The sequence below is a fragment of the Peromyscus eremicus genome, chromosome 3 (genome assembly GCF_949786415.1).
Source record: "Peromyscus eremicus chromosome 3, PerEre_H2_v1, whole genome shotgun sequence".
Classification (NCBI taxonomy): domain Eukaryota; kingdom Metazoa; phylum Chordata; class Mammalia; order Rodentia; family Cricetidae; genus Peromyscus; species Peromyscus eremicus.
In genome coordinates, this window is record NC_081418.1 from 53,279,764 (window position 1) to 53,299,744 (window position 19,981).

Below are 19,981 nucleotides of genomic sequence, written 5' to 3' on the forward strand. Positions count from 1 at the left end.
GAGTGGCATCTGCCCAAGAACTGTTGTGGTATTGAGGTGACCTAGGCTGAGGTCAGCAGGAAGAAGGGGAGATAAGCCCAATAAAGTGGTCTGGAGCTGGCCTTGGGGACCTGTAGCTAGAGTTTTCCTGCCTGGACCACAGTCAGGACAAATCTCTCTCACCTGCCAGTCCCACAGCCGCTCAGACCCAATCAAGTAAACACAGAGACTTATATTGCTTACAAACTGTATGGCCGTGGCAGGCTTCTTGCTAACTGTTCTTATATCTTAAACTAATCCATTTCTATTAATCTATACCTTGCCACGTGGCTCGTGGCTTACCGGCATCTTCACATGCTGCTTATCATGGCGGCGGCTGGCAGTGTCTCTCTCTCTCAGCCTTCCACTTCCCAGAATTCTCTTCTCTGCTTGTCCTGCCTATCCTCCCTGCCTGGCTACTGGCCAATCAGTATTTTATATACTAACCAATCAGAGCAACATATTTGACATAAAGAACATCTCACAGCCGGGACCGGCTTGTGGAGCTTGAAATTCCTTCTCTGTAAATCAGAGCCAGCAATAATTCTGCACATGGAAGCCATTTGCTTAAATAAAGCTGCTATGAACATCATTGAGCAAGTGTCCTTGTGGTATGGTTGAGCATCCTTTGGGTATATGCCCAACAGCGGTATAGCTGGGTCTTGTGATAGGTTGATTCCCAGTTTTCCGAGAAACTGCCACACTGACTTCCAAAGCTGCTGTACAAGTTTGCACTCCCACCAGCAATGGAGGAGTGTTCCCCTTGCTCCACATTCTCTTCAGCATGAGCTGTTGCTTGTGTTTTTATCTTAGCCATTTTGACAGGTGTAAGGTGGAATCTCAGAGTAAGAAAGGGTGAGATTCCTAATGGACATTTGTGAAGGTTTGCAGGGTGGTATGGATGGGGAGGCTTCTGTCTCCCCAAAGAGTTGCTTTGCACTATGAACTGTGCAATTCTCCTGGAAGAATGGGATAGAAAGAAGAGTGTGACCTGCAGGAAGGGTAGCCTTTGCTTTTCTCCGTTACTTGTCACCTGGTAGCAGGACAGAGCAAGTAGAAATTTCAGTCAAACTCTGACATGTGTTCCCTCTCCTTTTTTCCTTCTGATGGGTGACATTCCTGTTGGCTACTCTTCTAGCCTTGCCCTTTGCTCTGTGATTCTGCCCTGTGATTTGACTTTTGCTTTGAATCCCCCAGTAGTGGCTGCAATGGAAGTAAAGGGTACTGTCTGTGAGCTTCTCTGCATCCTTCTGGTTCTTTCCTTCAGTGCCAGCCTCTCCACTGACCTCAGGTCTAGGCTTCTGCCAAAAGGTTATGTTTGTGCAGATGGGGCTCTTAAGTCTACCTGGTTCTTTACTCATCTTTTATGTCCTCATGGGGATTGAGTTCACCTTCTTTTATTACTTTTCTGGCTTAACATATATCCCACACTGTCTCTGTGCAACTCTGAGAACTGAAAACAACTCAAAACAATAACAAAACCCCTACTGGAAAAAGGGCAGCTACTTTGTCGTTATCGTAACTATTTTAACCTTTGTCACAGTTCCTCACGAAGCATCCAGTTGTAGCAAGCTGATAAGGAGAGAAAGAAAAAGCATAGGTCTTGTACAGGGAGCTCTTTTGGTCCTTGAAGAGATAAGAGTGTAATACCAAAGTCCGTAGACATTCACATACAATCAAAGCAACCAAATGTCCCAAATATATTGGTCAACCCTACTACTTTTTTGCCTTTGATCTTTATTCACTGCTAGCTGTGAGCCTACAGGCAAACCTTTTGAGTTCTCTTGGCTTTGAATAGAAGATCTTACCTGAGTTCTGGGGTAGGACTTCATGGTGTGCTCTAAAGACCCTTTGACATTAAGTTCACTAATTAGAGAATGCCATCTGCTCGGCTCCCAGAAACAAAGTCGCCGGTGATCTAACACAATTTCAGAATCATTTCTTTTTCCCCGTGGAGGAATTCTGAATTAAGGTCACAAGAAAGAAACAAGCTGCAATGTAGCCTTTACCATACATGCTACTATGTCGGCAGGTTAGGAATGGAGCTCCCTCTGCACGCCTCTGGGAGGTCCTGAGACAGAGCACTGATGCCAGCTCTTCTGTCAGACTCGCTGGAACCACGATTGCCCTGAACATTCTACATTCGTTGCAGTTTGGTCTTACAGGGACTTACAATTTGCTCATCTGGTGGATAACGAGACTTAATTCAGTAAAGGCCAAGTAACTGGCTCAGGGCTCTGCATCTGTAAACACAAAGGGGACTTCAAACCCAGATAGTCTGAAACTAGAACTCAGAATATCAGTCACTGCGTTTGGCTCTTACTTGTGTGTGGACAGCAGGGATCCGATCTATGTGAGTATCTTGGTAGGGGTGACCAGGTTCTTTGGGGTCCATGGATTGGGAATATTCACAAAATAATGAAATAGTAAAAAACGTTAGATGTCAGGGAATGAGCATCCAGGTCTGGAGAGAATGAAGGTAACTAACTAACACGGGCAGCTGGTCTTAACATCAAAGCCGTGGCAGGGTGTGATGCGTGTGTCTCCTAGGGCTGGAGAGGAGGCTCAGCAGCTAACAGTACTTGTTGCTACTGTAGATAACATGGGTTCTGTTCTCAGGACCCACATGGTTGCTCACAACCATCCATAACTCCGGTTCCAATGCATCTGAAACCCTCTTCTAAACGCCCTGGACATCAAACATGCATATGGTATGTGTATATACCTATATATACATACACACATATATATGTATATATACACACATATATACACATATCATATATATGTATGTAGGTGAAACACTCATATGTACAAAATAAAATAAATCTAAAAGAGTGAGCAATTGAGGGACTCATACAAGCTCCTGTGAGATCCAACTGCATGTGTACATAGTGCTTAGGAGAATTCTGGCTCAGATGAGCCCAGCAAAAGAGCTATCCACTGTCATCTCAGAGCCCACCAAACAGTTATAAGACATTGTTACTAGAGAATGTTCTGTCACTGTTAAGGAATTAGCTAAGACTGCTAATATACTAATAAGGGGAAGGCCGTATGACTAGTAGTTGAATGAATAAAGCTATTTCAGAAAAATGCCTACATATACTTGTTTATCAATTATAAAAACACACATACACAAAATATAGGTGTCTGAGTCTTAGCAGTCTTGAGGTGACGGAAGAACGAGAAGCATCCCTCTCAGAAGCTCAAGGGGCTCTTGTCAATGTTAAGGACAACAGAAAAACAAGGACTCACCCTCAGGCAAGGCAGCTTATCCAAATATAGAACACTCACATGTCCCAATTTGAAAGATGTTTTACACTTAAAAGATCAATTTGTACCCAGCCTGGGGGACAGATGACACATAACAATGGCACTAGACTTTGTGCACCCCGCCAACTCGTTGTGTGGGTCTCTAGTCAGGGTCCTCCCCTTGTGCGCTCGCACGCCCACACACAGCTGCTCAAGCTTCTTCTCTCACAGCTGTTGTGTTTCTGCTGTTGCTGTCCATCTCGGTGACTGCTTCCTGCCGTTGACCTTGCCTCCCCACCAGCTTCCTGCTGCTCCCAGGAAGGAGAAGGCCCATCTATCGGAAAGATGCCCTCTCCATCAACTCTGAAGAGCTGATTCTTCAAATGACCACGGAGACCTGTTTTCCCACAGAAGACACACTTGGATTTCTTTTAAAGATTTTCCATTTAGTTTTCTGTGTATGTTTATATGTCTGTGCCTGTGTGAGTTTTAATGCATAGAGGTGCCAGCAGAGGTCAAAGGGCAACTGAGCCTCTGGAACTGAAGTGACAGGTGGTTGTGAGCCACCTGATGTGGGTGCTGAGAACTGAACTTGGGTCCTCTGCAAGTACAGTAAGTACTCTTAACCTCGGAGTCACCTTCTGTTCCCCCAGGAGATGTAGGTTTTTTTTTTTTTTTTTGTGTGTGTGTGTGTGTGTGTGTGTGTGTGTGTGTGTCTGTTTATTTTTAGATTTATTCATTTTATTTTGTGTGGACGAGTGTTTGGCCTGCATGCATGTATGTGTACATATGCACACTCTACCCAAGCAGTTTAGAAGAGAGCATCAGATCCCCTGGAACTGGAGTTGTCAATGGTTGAGAGCTGCTATATGGGTGCTAAACCACTAATTAAACCAAAGTCCTCTGCAAGAGCAGCTGGTGTTCTTAACCACTGAGCCATCTCCTCAGCCCTCATTTGCTCATTTGATGGGGAAGTTGAACTCAACAGAGGCCAAGTAACCATCTCCAATAACTCTGGACTAGGGTTTCTGCTCTGGTGTGAATATGGACAGGATCCTCCAAAGGCCCACATGTTGAGGACTTGGTCCCAGTGGTGGGGCTTACTGGAAGGTTTGAAAACTTTAGGAACTGGGCACTGGCAGGAGATTTTAAATCTATTGCATGTAGTTGTTTTTTGTTTGTTTGTTTTTTAACTCTTTGCTTTTTTGGCGGGGCCAGCCACCCGGCTCCCACATAATCCCACAGATGCTTATTCTTACTTTTGAATGCTTGGCTTTAGCTTGGCTTATTTCTAGCCAGCTTTTCTTAACTTATCCACTACCTTTTGCCATTGGGGTTTTACCTTTTTCCTATTTCTGTATATCTTTTCTTTCCTTCTTATTCTGAATCTAGCTGTGTGGCTGGCCCCTGGCCTCCTCCTCTCCTTTTACTTTTCTCACTCCCCCATCTTCTCTTTTTCTCCTTCTGTTTATTCTCTCTACCTGGCAGTCCCATCTATCCCTCTCCTGCCTACCTATTGGCCATTCAGCTCTTTATTAGACCATCAGGTGTTTTAGACAAGCAAGGTAACATAGCTTCACAGAGTTAAATAAATGCAACACATCGTGCATCGTTAAACACATATTCTATAGCACAACAAATGTAACACATCTTAAGTTAATATTCCACAACAATACAGCAATGGTAGTTGTGTCTTGAAAAGGGATCGCAGGACCCAGTTGTCTGTCCCTTTTTCTTTCTTTAGCATTTCTGTCTTAGAGGCCGCACTGCTGTTCTGTGCCACCAGCTGCTGCTCTCATGAGGTTAGCCTCTCTCTGTTGGGATTTGGAACTCCAAGGCTGTGAGCTAAATTAAACTTCCTTCCTTCCTTCCTTCCTTCCTTCCTTCCTTCCTTCCTTCCTTCCTTTCTTTTTTATTTGAATCAAATATATTACTTTATTTGTCATGCAGCCTTCTTCCTAGGAAAATCTTAGAGAATGACCGCTATACACTACTGAAATTAAGTTAATAAATAATACAGTTTGCCTTAAATACGATTAAAAACAAAATAATGTCTTCATTGTAACAGGAATATATGAAGAAATCTATAGTAAACAAATAGTCATTTTGATCACTTGGCATGGGCACATACAGCAGCTGGCATAATGGAGCAGACAGTTGCTCGCCCCTATATGTAGGGTTCAGATCCATATATAGGCAGATTGAAGGTGTGTGTGGCTAACTCAATTCTTGACTTTTCTCAGATGATCAAGAACTCATGGGAGAGATTCAAACCAAACAAGATTTCAATACTTTTGAATTTATTTAGTTGCTCTATTCCTGGAAAAATCATTACATCTTAGAGCAGCGCAAAAATTACTTTGAGTTTATATTTAGTGTAGTTAAATTCTTAGCTCAGATATTTTTCACCCACACAGATGTCTGGTGGGAGACTCGGTGTCATCGTTGGGGGTGGTGGACATTCTTTGTTGTGTGGGACAGACACACCTTGGCCCCAACCAATGAGTGAGTGAGTGCCAGTAGCACCCCTCCCCCAAACTGGTGACAATCAGAGACACCTAGAAACATTTCCTCGGAACATCTAAGGAGGCGGTGCTGTCCTCATTTAGAACAAATGCTTTTGTTTATTGTTTTCTTTGCCCTTCAACTTTTGTTTGAAACAAAGCTTCAAGTAGCATCCTTATGTGTCAGGAAAATGCTCAGTGAAGAGGTGGCCCATGATGTTTTAGCCAAGGGGCCTCATACTTGTGTTAAAGCATGAGGTGTGACTTCTCCAGAGGAATTTTTCTCTCCCTTTCTTCTCTGTGTCTGACCTCCAGACATAGTTTCACTTGAAAATTTCAGAACCCTGGTGTCCTTCCCTTATCTAGCTTTTTGAATCTATTTCTCTCTGCATGGGTACATGTTCCTGATTTCTAAGAGCTTACCCTACTCTACCAAGAATGGTCCACTCAGGCATTCTGACTCATCTCCCATAATTTAATACATGATTTCTATAGAGATGTTTAACCCTCATGGGACACCCCTTTGGTGGGCGTGTGATAACGTGAATAAATCAGGATTGGAATAGGAACAAAATAGGCATAAGCTAATGTTTTTAGCCTGCTTTTGATGAGTGAGGTATCTTGATTGTACATATTGAAGATTGCAAATGGCTGGAGGCATTTCTTGGAGAGACAATACTATGGTTTGGATGTGTGCCGAAGCCCATGTGTAGGAGCCTTAATCCCCAGTGCATTAGCATTGGAACACAGGACTTTGGAGAGGTGATTATGAAAGCTCAGCCTTCATGATCAGATTATTGGCATTTTTGTAATAGTGCATTTGCTGTAATGGTGTGCTCCATCCCCCTTTGTCCTCTGTTGTCCATCGACTTTCCGCCACAGGATGATGCAGTATGCAAACTGCCTTCAGGTGCCAACACTGTTTCCTTGCATTTCCTAATTTCCAGGACTGTTAGACAAACATTTCAGTGCTTTATAAATGACCCAGTCTCAGACATCCTGCTGTAGCAGAGCAAAGGGGCTGTGATAAGTGGTAAAGTTGGACTTTTTATCCAGAGAGGCTAATGAAAAGGAAAGAGATCAAGGTTCTTAGACAGTAACCAGGAAAGAGAGAAGAGTCAGAATCCTGGAGTTGCCGATGGCAGGAAACTTTGAGGATTAGTCTTGAGCTTTGAATGAGATGCCATGAGATGGGGGGCCTTTTAGCCTCCACAGGTGATGGAGGAAGCTACTGAGTGTTCTGAAAGGAAGAAGCTGAGCTCCAAATCATTAAAAAGATGTGGTTAAAAGACTAGAGATTTATTTATACATTAAAACATATAGTCCTTTTTGTTTAACCTAAAGAAAGTATATTGGGAGCGTGGTGAGACGGCTCACTGGATAAAGGTGCTTGCTGCCAAGCTTAATGACCTGAGTTCAATCCCTGGGACCCATGTGGTGGAACGAAAGACCTGATTTCCACAAGTTGTCTCTGACTTCCACCCATGTGCCATGGCACCCTCCATCCCACAAATATACAGAACAACATAGTTTTTTGTTTGTTTGTTTGTTAAGTGTTTCTCTGTGAAACAGTCCTGGCTGTCCTGGAACTCACTCTGTAGACCAGGCTGGCCTTGAACTCACAGAGATCCACCTGCTTCTGCCTCCTGAGTGCTGGGATTAAAGGCATGCACCACCACCACCATGCATCTCACAACATAAATATAAAGAAAATTAACAAAAAAGTTTTTAAAGTACATTGGAATAGGGATGTGGTGGGAGAATTTCCCTCCAGAAAAAGGAAAACCACAGAAGGCATTCTAGGCTTGCATTCTGTTTCTTTTTACGTTAAATTATTTTGCACATATATGAGTGTTAACACATGTGTAATCAGAGAACAGCTTTTGAAGGGCGTTTTCTCCGTCCACCATATGGGTTTTGGGGATTGAACTCAGGCTTGGAGGTAAATGCCTTTACCTGCTGAGCCATCTTGTCCACAGCATTCTGTTTCTTGTGTTTTTTACTCACAACATTTGTGTGTGTGTGTGTGTGTGTGTGTGTGTGTGTGTGTGTGTGTGTGTGTGTTGTGTCTGTCTTGCTAATGACTGGACTGTAAAGAGCTTAGCCATGCACAAAGCACAAAACTTTATTTATCTATTTGTAATATTTAAGACAGGGTCTCACCCTCCTAGTCTTAGGTCTCACCTAAGCAGGTCTACAGCTTTCTATGTAGCTGGGGGTGACCTTGAACTTCTGATTTTCCTGTTTCCAGTTCCCAAGTGCTGGGATCACAGGTGTGTACTGCCATCCAGATTATTCAGTGCTGGGCATTGATCCTAGCTACATGCAGGCCAGGCAGGCATGCTACCAACTGGGTTATAGCTGGAGCTCCACCCCAAATGTTGATTGCCTGATCATGACCTCGTCTAGTGTTATTATTACAGCGGTTTGAGGAAGAGACATCCTAGATTAGCATAAGAAAGCAACAGATACCAAAAAGAAGGCAGGTCCAGACCTGAACTCCATCTTCTTTTACCACAAACCAGCTCTAAGTTAATTTTATTCCGAGACTGTCAAGATGAGCATTTTCATTTTGCAGCTTTCTTTGGAATGGCATGCTATTTTCTTAGACTGCTTCTAGTGTTTGCCTGCTTGGGCGTATTTATTCATTGCCACCTGGTGGTAAATAAGAAATATTATGAGGAACTAGAGAAGCAAGAAGGTGAGAAAACAGTTGTTAGTGACTCAGAATGGCAGTCTTAGTTCAGAACTGTGCAATGTAGTCACTGAAAAATGGCAATAAGATAAAGTCCGTTTGTTCTGACCAGGAAAGGTAGTAGGGCATACAGTGAAACCCTGTGGTTTTAGGATGCTCAATTCATCCTAAAATTGTCGATTGAATTGTCGGGCGAATGTCGATTTGCAGAGTCTTCCTTATATTTTTCTAAGAACAAGGTGGAGGCATAGACTTTGTGTCTAATGATAAAGAGCAGAAGTGGACCGTCCGTATATGGCATTCCTAAATAAGATTACACAAGGGAAAGATGATTGCAAATGAGCTCTACACAGTGCCAGCCATATAGGCTTTCAAAACAGCTTAGTCAATTTGAGATCACGTTTCTTTTCTAGGCTCACTTAATACCTCGTGATTAATTTTTTTTTTTTTTTTTTTTTTGGTTCTGTCCTTATTTTTGTTTCCTCGGTGTGATGGGAAGAAGTGAGCTCACCAGCCTTCCCACCTACTTGGGAACACAAAGCTTGTGTATTGTGGGTTCATACTGCACCTATCCAGTGTTGGCGCAGCCGCTGGCTGTCTCTCCCTAAGCTGCCCGGTTTAGCCACACTGGAATCCCTCTTTTCATCTCATGCAGATAAACACAGAGACTGGGATTTTCTGCAAGAATGGTCAGGGAAAGTTGCATGATAGGGATTTTTTTTTTTTTTTTTTTTTAAACAACTCTTCTCCACTGACTTCAAGGGAAATTGTGGGAGTTTCCACATTGTGAGAAATAGTGGGTGCTTCTTAATTTGCCTCTCTTTTATCCTCTACTTCCCAGCACTACTTCAGAGTGGTATGTAGGTCATCACATTTTGGCCTCACCCCAAGAAGACATTTCATAACCTGCTACCACCAACACTCCCCTCAGACAGACCTGTGCCTTCAGGAAGGGTTGGGATGGTGTGTGGTTGGGGGCTGTTCAGGATGGAAGGAAGGGCAAGGAAGAGGTCACAGGGCAGAAAAAAAAATCGGGAGAAAATTACAATTTGGAAAATGGAAATTTTGGATTATGATTTTTCTTTGTAAGCAAGATTAAGCCATTTCAGCAAATGTGACTCATACTGATTGCTACCCCCTTCTTCCTCCAAATGATTATGAAAAACATATACTTGGAAGATTTTAATGAAATTATGATTATTAGTGATTATGATCTTATTCATGGAGGACAGAATCCAAAACTTAATTGAAAGAAGAAAATGAACCCTTCCTTACAGGAGGTACCACTATTGGTAAACATCAAGGGAACATAACTTGACTGTTTTTTTTGTGAGTAGCCCTCACTCCATTGGCTGCTTTTCCTCATTTTCCCCTTGAGAGTTTATCAAAATTACGTATGCATCTGTTCCAAGGAGCCAGATATTTGTACCAGATCTGTTTTGAAAAAGCAAAACAAAACAAATAAAACAAACCCTGAGAACACTGGTTCTTGTTCCCACCCTCTTGACCTTTCCCCTTTTATGGGAAGCCGTTTCGACCCCTTTTAGCTTGTGTGTATGTGTGTGTATGTATGTGTATGTGTGTGTGTATATACATGTGTATGTGTGTGTATACATGTGTATGTGTGTGTGTACATGTGGATGTGTGGATGTGTGTGTACATGTGGGCGTGTGTGTGTGTGTGTGTGTGTGTGTGTATACATGTGGATGTGTGTGTATACATGTGGATGTGTGTGTGTATACATGTGGATGTGTGTGTGTGTACATGTGGATGTGTGGATGTGTGTGTGCATGTAGGCGTGTGTGTGTGTGTGTGTGTGTGTGTGTGTGTATACATGTGGATGTGTGTGTACATGTGGATGTGTGTGTATACATGTGGATGTGTGTGTGTGTACATGTGGATGTGTGGATGTGTGTGTGCATGTAGGCGTGTGTGTGTGTGTGTGTGTGTGTGTGTGTATACATGTGGATGTGTGTGTACATGTGGATGTGTGTGTATACATGTGGATGTGTGTGTGTGTACATGTGGATGTGTGGATGTGTGTGTGCATGTAGGCGTGTGTGTGTGTGTGTGTGTATACATGTGGATGTGTGTGTACATGTGGATGTGTGTGTATACATGTGGATGTGTGTGTGTGTACATGTGGATGTGTGGATGTGTGTGTGCATGTAGGCGTGTGTGTGTGTACATGTGGATGTGTGTGTGTGTCTAAATTACATTACCCATCCTACTTTTGTTTTTTTAGCTATGAGCATGCTTTCCACTGTGGAAAACAGTTCTGGTTCTTCCTCACCTCCAGTCCTGGTGCATCCCCCTCTTGACTGTAGTTCTAACACTTGTTAAATGCATATGCACCGTTTTAGACGGAGACTCCTTCTCTCTTTCTGTACACAATTTGTTTTCTTTCAGCCTAACAATTGCTTGTGTGTGTGTGTGTTTTTCTCTTAAAGCCCGGTCATTGGTGTAAGTCTTTCTCAATAATTTTGGATGCACCAGTGTTCTGGTTAGTTTTTATTATCAATTTGACACAATAAGAGACACTGGGAGGAGCGTCTCAATTGAGTGATTGCCCGGATCAGATTGGCCTGTGGCCATGTCTGCTGGGAATTGTCTTGGCTGTTGACTGATGTGGGAGGTCCTAGGCCACTATGGGCATTGTCACCTGTGGGCTGGTGGTCCTGGGTTATACAAGAAGAGGGGCTGAGCATGAGCCGGAGGAGAAGAAGCCAGTAAGGAGTGTTTCTCCACGGTGTCATCTTGAGTTCCTGCTCTGACTTCCCTTGACAATGGACTTGAAGTGTGCACAGACATAAACCTTCCCTTCCTGAAGTTGCTTTTGGTTAGAGTGTTTCATCACAGCATCAGAAAGCAAACTAGACTAAGCAGGTAGAACAGAATTTCATTTGCCTGGGATTGTCCTCCCAGAACCTCTTGCTTTGCTCCAGCTTGGACTAGTCATGCTCAGTCCCTCCCTCCGTCTGTCCCTCCCTCTGCACTAACCTCTCTCTCTGCCTCATCCCTGCGGCACCCCTGGTCTCTGCACATCTTGGAGCACGTATTGCTATGACCATGTCTTCCGTTGCCCCAGCATATCCTCTAAGATTGGAGAGTGTGTTCTGCAGTGGCTCCCTGGACAAGTGGATACAGGATGAACTTCTCCTTGATTTTAGTTTTCCCATTACCATAAAACATAATGGATTTTTGTCAGAGCACTTTCATACCTAGAATACATATGCCATTATACTTTTTGTTCTTCATCATTTTCCTCCCCTTCTGTCCTTCTCTGTCCCCCTTTTCCTTTTTGCTTTCCTTGTACTTCATCTTTCTCTCTCTCTTCTTCCCCTCCCTTTTTTCCCCCTCAAGATCTCTCTAATCCCTTTCCAGTTTCCTTTCTACATTCATCTGGATGAGCACACACACACACACACACACACACACACACACACGCACGCACACACACACACATACATACACACACATATTAAATCTGGAATCTTTGTATGAGAGAAAGCATGCAGTACTTGCCTTTCTGAGGCTATTTCACTTAAACGGTCTTCAGTTGCATCCATTTTCCAGAGACTGTCCTGATTTCATTTATCATTACAGATGAGTGATTGCATTTTGTGTATTTACTTTGGAGAAAATAAACGTCTTTGAAAATTTGTCTGTAAAGCCTGTAACGTTGCTTTTGACCTACATGTGGCCCCATCCCAGTAAAGCCATTGTCAGTTGAAAATAGTGTTAGTCAAAAGTGCGGCTAATATATCTAACCTCCTGAGTAGCACAGCTTGACAGCTCAGCAAGCAGAAGAGGATTGGATGTACCCTTTGTGACTACCTGGTTGTCTAGGAGCTGCCCAGCATCTCAACTGTGTATCACTGGCCTGGGAAAAGCTTAAACACAAAACCCAAAGTGTGATTTCAACCAAATTTGCAAAGCTTTTGCATGGGTGTGATGTCAGGAAAAAAAAAAAAAATGGGGTTGACCTTGTAAATCAGGAGGAATTTACCCTTGCATTTGAGCATCCAGTTAGGGAGTTCTAGGTTAATGCTAGTTTTCCTTCCGCTAGGGAAACACATTTGTTCCTGTAGTCTCCCTGCTCTAAGTATGTTCCCTTGTTTCAACTCTGACAACGCAGCCCAGAGAGCCTGTTTACCCTCTACAGGGAATACACCTGAATCTTTTCCTAGGTGAAAGGCAGGTGGCAGCCCCAGTTATGCAAAACAGGGGAACCTGGGAACTGAGTCCTTTCCTCTCCACTTACCTCTTTTTCTCCTCCCTTCCTGCAGTGTTGAGACTCCAACCCTGGGCCTTCTGCACGTCAGGCCAAAGCTCTGCTGCTGAACCCAGCTATTGGAATCCTCATCCTAAACTGACTCTTCATTGTCCTCCAGGGGCAGCTGGTGCCATTTCCCCCCGAGTACAGGTCGGGCTCATTCTTGACTCTCTTCTGCTCACGAAGGATTCAGTTCTCACAGAGAGGCTATGTCTTTGACTGCTTGTTTATCTACTTTTCAGCTTTCCAAATGAGTTTTGTTTTCCATTCTCTCTGTTATTATGGCCTGATGCCCTAAAATAATTTTTAAAAATCTTTTTGCTGGCATTTTAGAAGAGTTTTGAGAAACTAATGAGACGACAGTGAAACCCAGGCTCTGTCTGTCCTTGTCCATTTGTCTGAGTTTTGGTCAAGGACAATAGTTTGACATTTGTTTCTTTTTGCAATGGAGTGAAGTCCCGATTTTGAAATCTCCTGGCAAAACTCAGTATAAAAAAAAAAATAATTGTCAATAGATCAGCTCTGTTGGATGAGAGCTGGAGGTTTTTCTTTCTCTAGTTCTTCTTAGTGTTGGCCCCTGAGAACGTCCTGGAAACGTGGTCTTCAAACCCCTGACTCAACAGCTTGGACGCTATCATCTCTCCCACAGACGTAACATGTTAATGAACTTTATGGCATTAAGGAGGAAGCATTGATTTATTCCTGTAAAGTTCCCTGGTATTGTTCCTGGTTATTCAAATGGTATAAGAAAGTGAGAAAGTGAGCCAGAGAGATGGCTCAGTGGTTACGATCCTGTACTGCCCTGGCCGAGCACCTGAGTTGTCTTCCCAGCACACATGTTGGGCAGCCTATCATGGCAGTTCCAGGGGATCAGATACTTTGACCTCTCTAGGCTTTGTACTCACGTACCTAAAGTACACATGATTAAAAACAGCAACAATAAATACTAAAAAAGAAAGTGAGAAGGAAACTTAATGATTAAAATAAAAGTGGATGAGGACTCTCCTTGAAGGATACTCTTACGGTTGTGAAAATAACCTGAAAGTCCTGTTTTTCAATGGAAAGGAAAATGATGAGAAATTTATTTGAATATTACTAATATTAACTGTGTCTAAATTGTTTTTTTGTTCTATGTTACAATTTTTGATATTTAAAAAACTGTTTTCTTTTGCTTTTTTAAGATTTATTTTTATATTAAATGTATGTGTCTTTACATACATTTAACATGTGTGCTGGTGTTCACAGAGGCCAGGAGAGAGTATCAGATGCCCTGGAGCTGGAGTTACAGGCAGTTGTGAGCTGCACAGCATTTGGGGATTTGAACTCCAGTCCTCTGCAAGAGCACGGAGCACTTTAGCATCTGAGTCATCTCTCTGGCCCCATTCTGTTTTTGAGATAGGATCTCACTGTATAAATGGTATAAGCTGGCGCTTAAAATCCTCTTTCCTCTTGAGCGCTGAGGTTAGAGGCCTGTAGCCCCACACTCAGATATATATTTTGCTGAATGAGGTTATTGGAATTTTCCAAATTTGTTTTCAGAGAGCTAGAATTTTATTTTATAATGGTTTGTTATTAGAATCAATGCTACAGTCTTAAATTATTTACCTAAAGAGAATGAGGAGAAGTTGGTAGGGCTAGAAACAGATATTTAGAACATTTTTAAGAAATATAACTCAACTTTATGCATAGTTTGGCCTAAACTGTGTATAGCACTTCGACATTAAAACATTATTTCCTTCTCCATCCACCTTTTCCTGGCATCGCTGCGTGCAGAAACCTTGAAACAATATGGAAGTATTTATGCACATACTACAGAGCACCTAAAGTTGCAATGGAGAGTGAGCCAAAGGATTAACAAACCTTGTCAAATGTAACACATTTTTACATATCTCAAAGATGACACAATGCATTACACTGTAATAAGGAAAAAAGCAAAGCAAAATGAAAAATTAATGAACAGAAATGAACCAACAAAGACATTTACTAGTGTGGAGAACTAAAAGGAAGGAAATATGCATAGCTCTTTGCAGAATTTTCCATCTGGAACCCAAGATCCTGCTGTGACTCATTCGACACTAGTCCTCCCCTAGAGGACTCAAGCATCATCCTGAAAAACAATATTGTGTCACAGAAAAGAATTTATTACCTTCATTCGTAGGCACCGGACACCTTTAGGAAGAGAAACAGGATCTAGAGTTTTATGAGAAGGTTTGATACTTTGATTACTGTTTTGTGTTTGAAGGACTGTGGAAAACAGCTAAAGTGATGGGCCTGCTTGTACTATCCTTTGGTGGTAGACTGTGAATGGGACAGGGGACCTCTGAGACCCGTCAGATGGACCACTGCGAGCTAGAACAGGTGATTGGGGGAATCCTTCTCCTTATCTTCTTTCTCTTCTCCTTCCTCTTTGTTTTTCTGAGACCGACTCTCACGTAGCCCAGGCTGGCCTCGAATTCACTACATATTTGAGGATGACCTTGAGCTTCTGCTCCTCTTCCCTCCAGTTTCCAAGTGTTGGGATCTACAGCTGCTGGGGGTTGAACTCAGAGCTCCCGCCTACAAGGCAAGCATTCTAACAGCTGAGGCACATCCCAGTTCTGAAGTCGGCTTTCTCACGGGAGGGAATGAGACATGGCATTGTGGTGCTGTCAGCTGCAGAGAAGGTAAAGTCTGGGGACCGAGGGACTCGTTCTGACCAGAGATAGGCTTTGGTGGTAGAACAAGTAACATGAAGGTGCCTGTGAGCACACAATGTACACTTGGTTACACATGGCTACAGCAGGGCGTGGGTGTCATGGCCTCAACTTGCTTGATGATGACATCAGGAAGTTGGCCTCTGGCCCAGGAATTTTGAGCAGAGCCAAACATTGTGAAATGCTCAGAGGCTGCTCACTGCTGCTATCTTTATGGAGAACCAGAGGGAAGCCTGCAAGGCACGCGGCCTAGACCCTGGAGCTGCCTGCAGAGTTAGTCCATTTGGCTTATCATTTCTTCGAAAACCTTTTGAAAATTTAGTAAAAAACAAAGCATTTTTTTTTTCAACCAAATGCTCTTCTCTAATTGGCTATATACCTTTTCCCTATAGTTTCCACTGTAAATCTGTAAATGTTTGATTTCATTTCACTTTGGTCTTTCTTACATAGACTTCTCGCTTGTGGTATCTCGAGTGGGGTCACAGAATATCAGCAGTGAGGCCATTTTCTGTGAGCCATCCTAGAGCACTCTGACTCCAGGATTACTGGCATCTGAAGAGGGAATTCCTGTCTTGACTTTGCCCCGGCATCTCTGCCTTATGCGGCAGCTGCACTTCCTCTTCACTCTTCCTTCCTGCTTCTCCCGTTGTCCACGAGCACAGGCTCTTTCCTTTCTTAGCTTACCTTGGTGAGATCCTCTGCATTACCCCCTGAGCTGGGTTGGCTGATCTGAACTGGCTTACTTTGTGTGGCTGGTGGTGAAGGCAAGATATAACCTGTGTGACATAAATCACTTGATGAATGGCCAGGCTAGTTATTCTGGCAGGATAGTTATTATGATCTTTGGTATTGTTGTGGAATGGAGCTCACTGCACATTCTTTTGGCTCCAGATTTGTCCTGAGCTCTTCTTCTTGATGTAGTTTTGTTTCTCAGCTTCTACTGTGATGGACTTTCTGGGCTATTTTTCCTTCTCTGTCATTCCTTCCTCCTCCTCATCACTACGTATCTTCTCTCTCATATCCTCAGTGCCATTTTAGGAACAAATAAATTTTATTTGTAAAACACATCAAAGCTAAGATGTTAGTGGATATCAGGCCTGAATGTAATATATCAGGGAAGTTCACATTTTAGCTAGAGACTCTGCTATGGTGTCTGATAGGCATCTCTAAAGGTCACTGGGTAGGGAGATTTTCCAAGCCTTGCACATATGGTGTCTCCCTATGTCACTGATCTGGGGGGGGGGGTGAGCCTTAACATAGTGTCTAAAGGGCACTTAATAAAATATTTACTCAGGGCATGAAAGTTCAGTTTCAGAGAAGGAAATACGAGTAGCAGCAACTTTTTTTTTTTTTTTTTTGGTTTTTCGAGACAGGGTTACTCTGTGTAGCTTTGCGCCTTTCCTGGAACTCACTTGGTAGTCCAGGCTGGCCTCGAACTCACAGAGATCCGCCTGGCTCTGCCTCCTGAGTGCTGGGATTAAAGGCGTGCGCCACCACCGCCCGGCAGAGTAGCAGCAACTTTTAAGAAGTACTCTGGAAGCCGGGCGGTGGTGGCACACGCCTTTAATCCCAGCACTCGGGAGGCAGAGCCAGGCGGATCTCTGTGAGTTCGAGGCCAGCCTGGACTACCAAGTGAGTTCCAGGAAAGGCGCAAAGCTACACAGAGAAACCCTGTCTCGAAAAACCAAAAAAAAAAAAAAAAAAAAAAAAAAAAAGAAGTACTCTGGAAAGAAATAGTATATTTAATTAACAATGTTTGCCAGGCAAGATGATCCCACTGGTGTAATAGTGGCATGACTCTTATAGGGGTAACCAACAACTGTTTTCTGACTGAATTTGAGGCTTGCTATACAGGAAGGATTTCTTGCCTATCACTGTAAACCTTGCCAAAATCCCATGGCTGGAGAGGTCATAGACTCTATCAGGGAATATCCAACTGCCTTCTAAATATCTGTGCTTTATTTATGCCCAGAGATTTGTACTACTTTCAACACTGGTCAAAGAAGTTCCTTTCTGCAGTAGTTATAGTTAATGCAGAAACTCCTAACTGCTAAGGTGCTGAGAAGATTTGACTGTGAGGCTCAGCTCTAAATTGGGCATTTATATCACACTCGCTAACCCAAAGCCCAGAGGACATCATGGAGGAAGTGGTGGAAACAATGTGAGAGCTGGGTGGGGAGGGCTGCTGTGAAATGCTATCCTCTGGACATGATGGAGCCATCACACTTACAAATTCACAGCGGCTGTGATTATTTACACAAAGTCCTCCCAAGGTCGAGTCGATCAAAATTCCAGTATGGATAGAAGAGGGTCATAAAGCCCCACCCCTAGCTGAGAAGCTAACTGGAAACTCATTATTCTTCAGGAGTGTGGCCACTGGTAGGTTTTTGACATAGTAGTGGAAGGCCCCATCCTTACACCTCCATGTGCACACAGGAAACACTAATTAGATTCAGTTAGACAAAACAAGCAAGAAAACAAAACTCCATAAGACATGAAGGGGTGTGTGTGTGTGTGTCTATGTGTAGATGATGAAGGACTAGAAGGGTGATTTAGGAATATATATGATCAAGATACATTGTATACATGTATGAAATTGTCAAAGAATAAAGGAAAATAATGTAAAGAAGAGAGAGAGAGAGAGAAAGAGAGAGAGAGAGAGAGAGAGAGAGAGAGAGAGAGAAACAATCTGCAAAAGAGGGGCATTCCCCAGTACTCCGGAGCATCTCTTGCTAACATTTGCCTGCACCTGGCTGTGGCAAAGTAGGCAAATGCAGGTTATACAAATTGAGGCAGGTGTCATTGAACTGGGAGTGATTTCCATGTCTAGGGAGACTGTAATTACTATCATTTCAAGTCCCAGGCACTAGAACTTGGCTGCTTTTGCATGAATCCAGGGTGAGAGAGTTGCCATGTTTCTGGTCTAACGACGGTTTGGCGGTAGATTCTGTTTTCTCCTGTGCCTGTGTCTCAGTGCTCTGGAGCCTGTCTGAACAGATCTTCCCTCAACAAGATGCCCTCCACACCCACACTGATCTTCATGATCATCTTTTGCCTGGTGTCGCTGGCTTCTCTGTTGCACAATGGCTTCATGATCATCGTGCTGGGCAGAGAGTGGATGCGGAAGCGGGCCCTATCAGCAGCTGACACGATTGTGGCCTCTCTGGCTTCCTCCCGGTTCTGCCTGCATGGGATGACCATCCTGATCAATCTCTTGGCCTCCTTTGGTTTTTGTTACCAAGCAAACCTTCTTGGCATCCTCTGGGACTTCACCAACACTCTCATTTTGTGGCTTACTGCCTGGCTAGCTGTCTTCTACTGTGTGAAGATCTCCTCCTTCTCTCACCCTGCCCTCTTTTGGCTCAAGTGGAGGATTTCTCGGTTAGTTCCTAGGCTGCTGCTGTGCTCTGTCATCATGGGTGGCCTGTCAGCCATCATCTCAGCCACTGGGAACATCATTGCTATTCAGATGACCATCTCCCAGGGTTCCCTCGGAAATTGCACTCTTGGTCACATGACATTGGACTTCTTTCGGTACTGTTACTTGGCTCATGCAGTGCTCATGTGGCTCACTCCTTTCTTCCTGTTCCTGGTGTCCATTATCTTGCTCATGTTCTCGCTGTTCCGACATGTGGTGAAGCTGAGGGACCATAGACCTGGGGCTTGTGATTTCCATACTCAGGCTCATACCATGGCTCTGAAATCCCTTACCTTCTTCTTCATCTTCTATATATTATTTTTTCTGTCCCTGGTAATTTTTGCTACAAAAATCAAAACCATGCAGAGTCACTGGTATTGGGCCCGAGAAGTCATCATATACATGGGCATCTCTTTGAACTCCATCATGCTGGTGCTTAGCAATCCAAAACTGAGAAAGACAGTGAAGATGAGATTTTAGGACATACATGCTGCCCGATCATAAGTTTTGAAGGCCTTGGACCAAAGATGTCTCTCCTTTCAAGTGATCAGTGTCAGGACTGTGACAAATGAGTTTATGTGTAGCAAGAATTCATAAGGTTTGGATATCCGCACACTGCTTTCTCTCTTTTCAACTTCTTCCAAGCTCCACAATAACTTCCCCCTAACTCTCTGTGTTTTCTTTTGTCCCCTTCATTTGTGGTAGTCCCTGGTCTGAGTTCCAAATCACCCAGGTTTTTCTTAGCCAATTGCCTCAGTTCCTTAGAGGCTCCTGTGGCTCTCTGTGAAAGCAACCCACATCATATTCTCCAAGCCTCATAAGTACTTCCCTTATGAAGACACGTAACCATTATCGGTTGTTTCCATGGCACAGATTCCTGCATGCCACCCACTGTGTGACCTTAGCTGTCACCCCTCAGCCTCTGCTCTGCTAAGCCCAGTCTCTTTTCAGTTCCTTCTACCTTTCTCTTCTCCTTTCCCTTCTTTTCTGTCTTCTTACCAGTCTTTGCCGCCCCCATCATTTGTACCCTGACTAAAGCTGATCCCACCAATAGGCCCTTTCCAGATTGCCCTAGGAGATGGAGGGCAGGAAGGGTTTGTGCTATCATAGGTCCTGTCCACGACC

At 43.5% G+C, this 19,981-nt stretch overlaps 1 protein-coding gene across 1 annotated transcript; it reads left to right on the plus strand.

The window, feature by feature from the left end:
• The first annotated feature begins 18,451 nt into the window (after nt 1–18,451).
• Nucleotides 18,452–19,336, plus strand: LOC131905781 (taste receptor type 2 member 143-like). Its single transcript, XM_059256593.1, has one exon. The coding sequence runs from the start codon at nt 18,452–18,454 to the stop codon at nt 19,334–19,336; it is 885 nt and encodes a 294-aa protein (XP_059112576.1).
• Nucleotides 19,337–19,981: the final 645 nt, after the last annotated feature.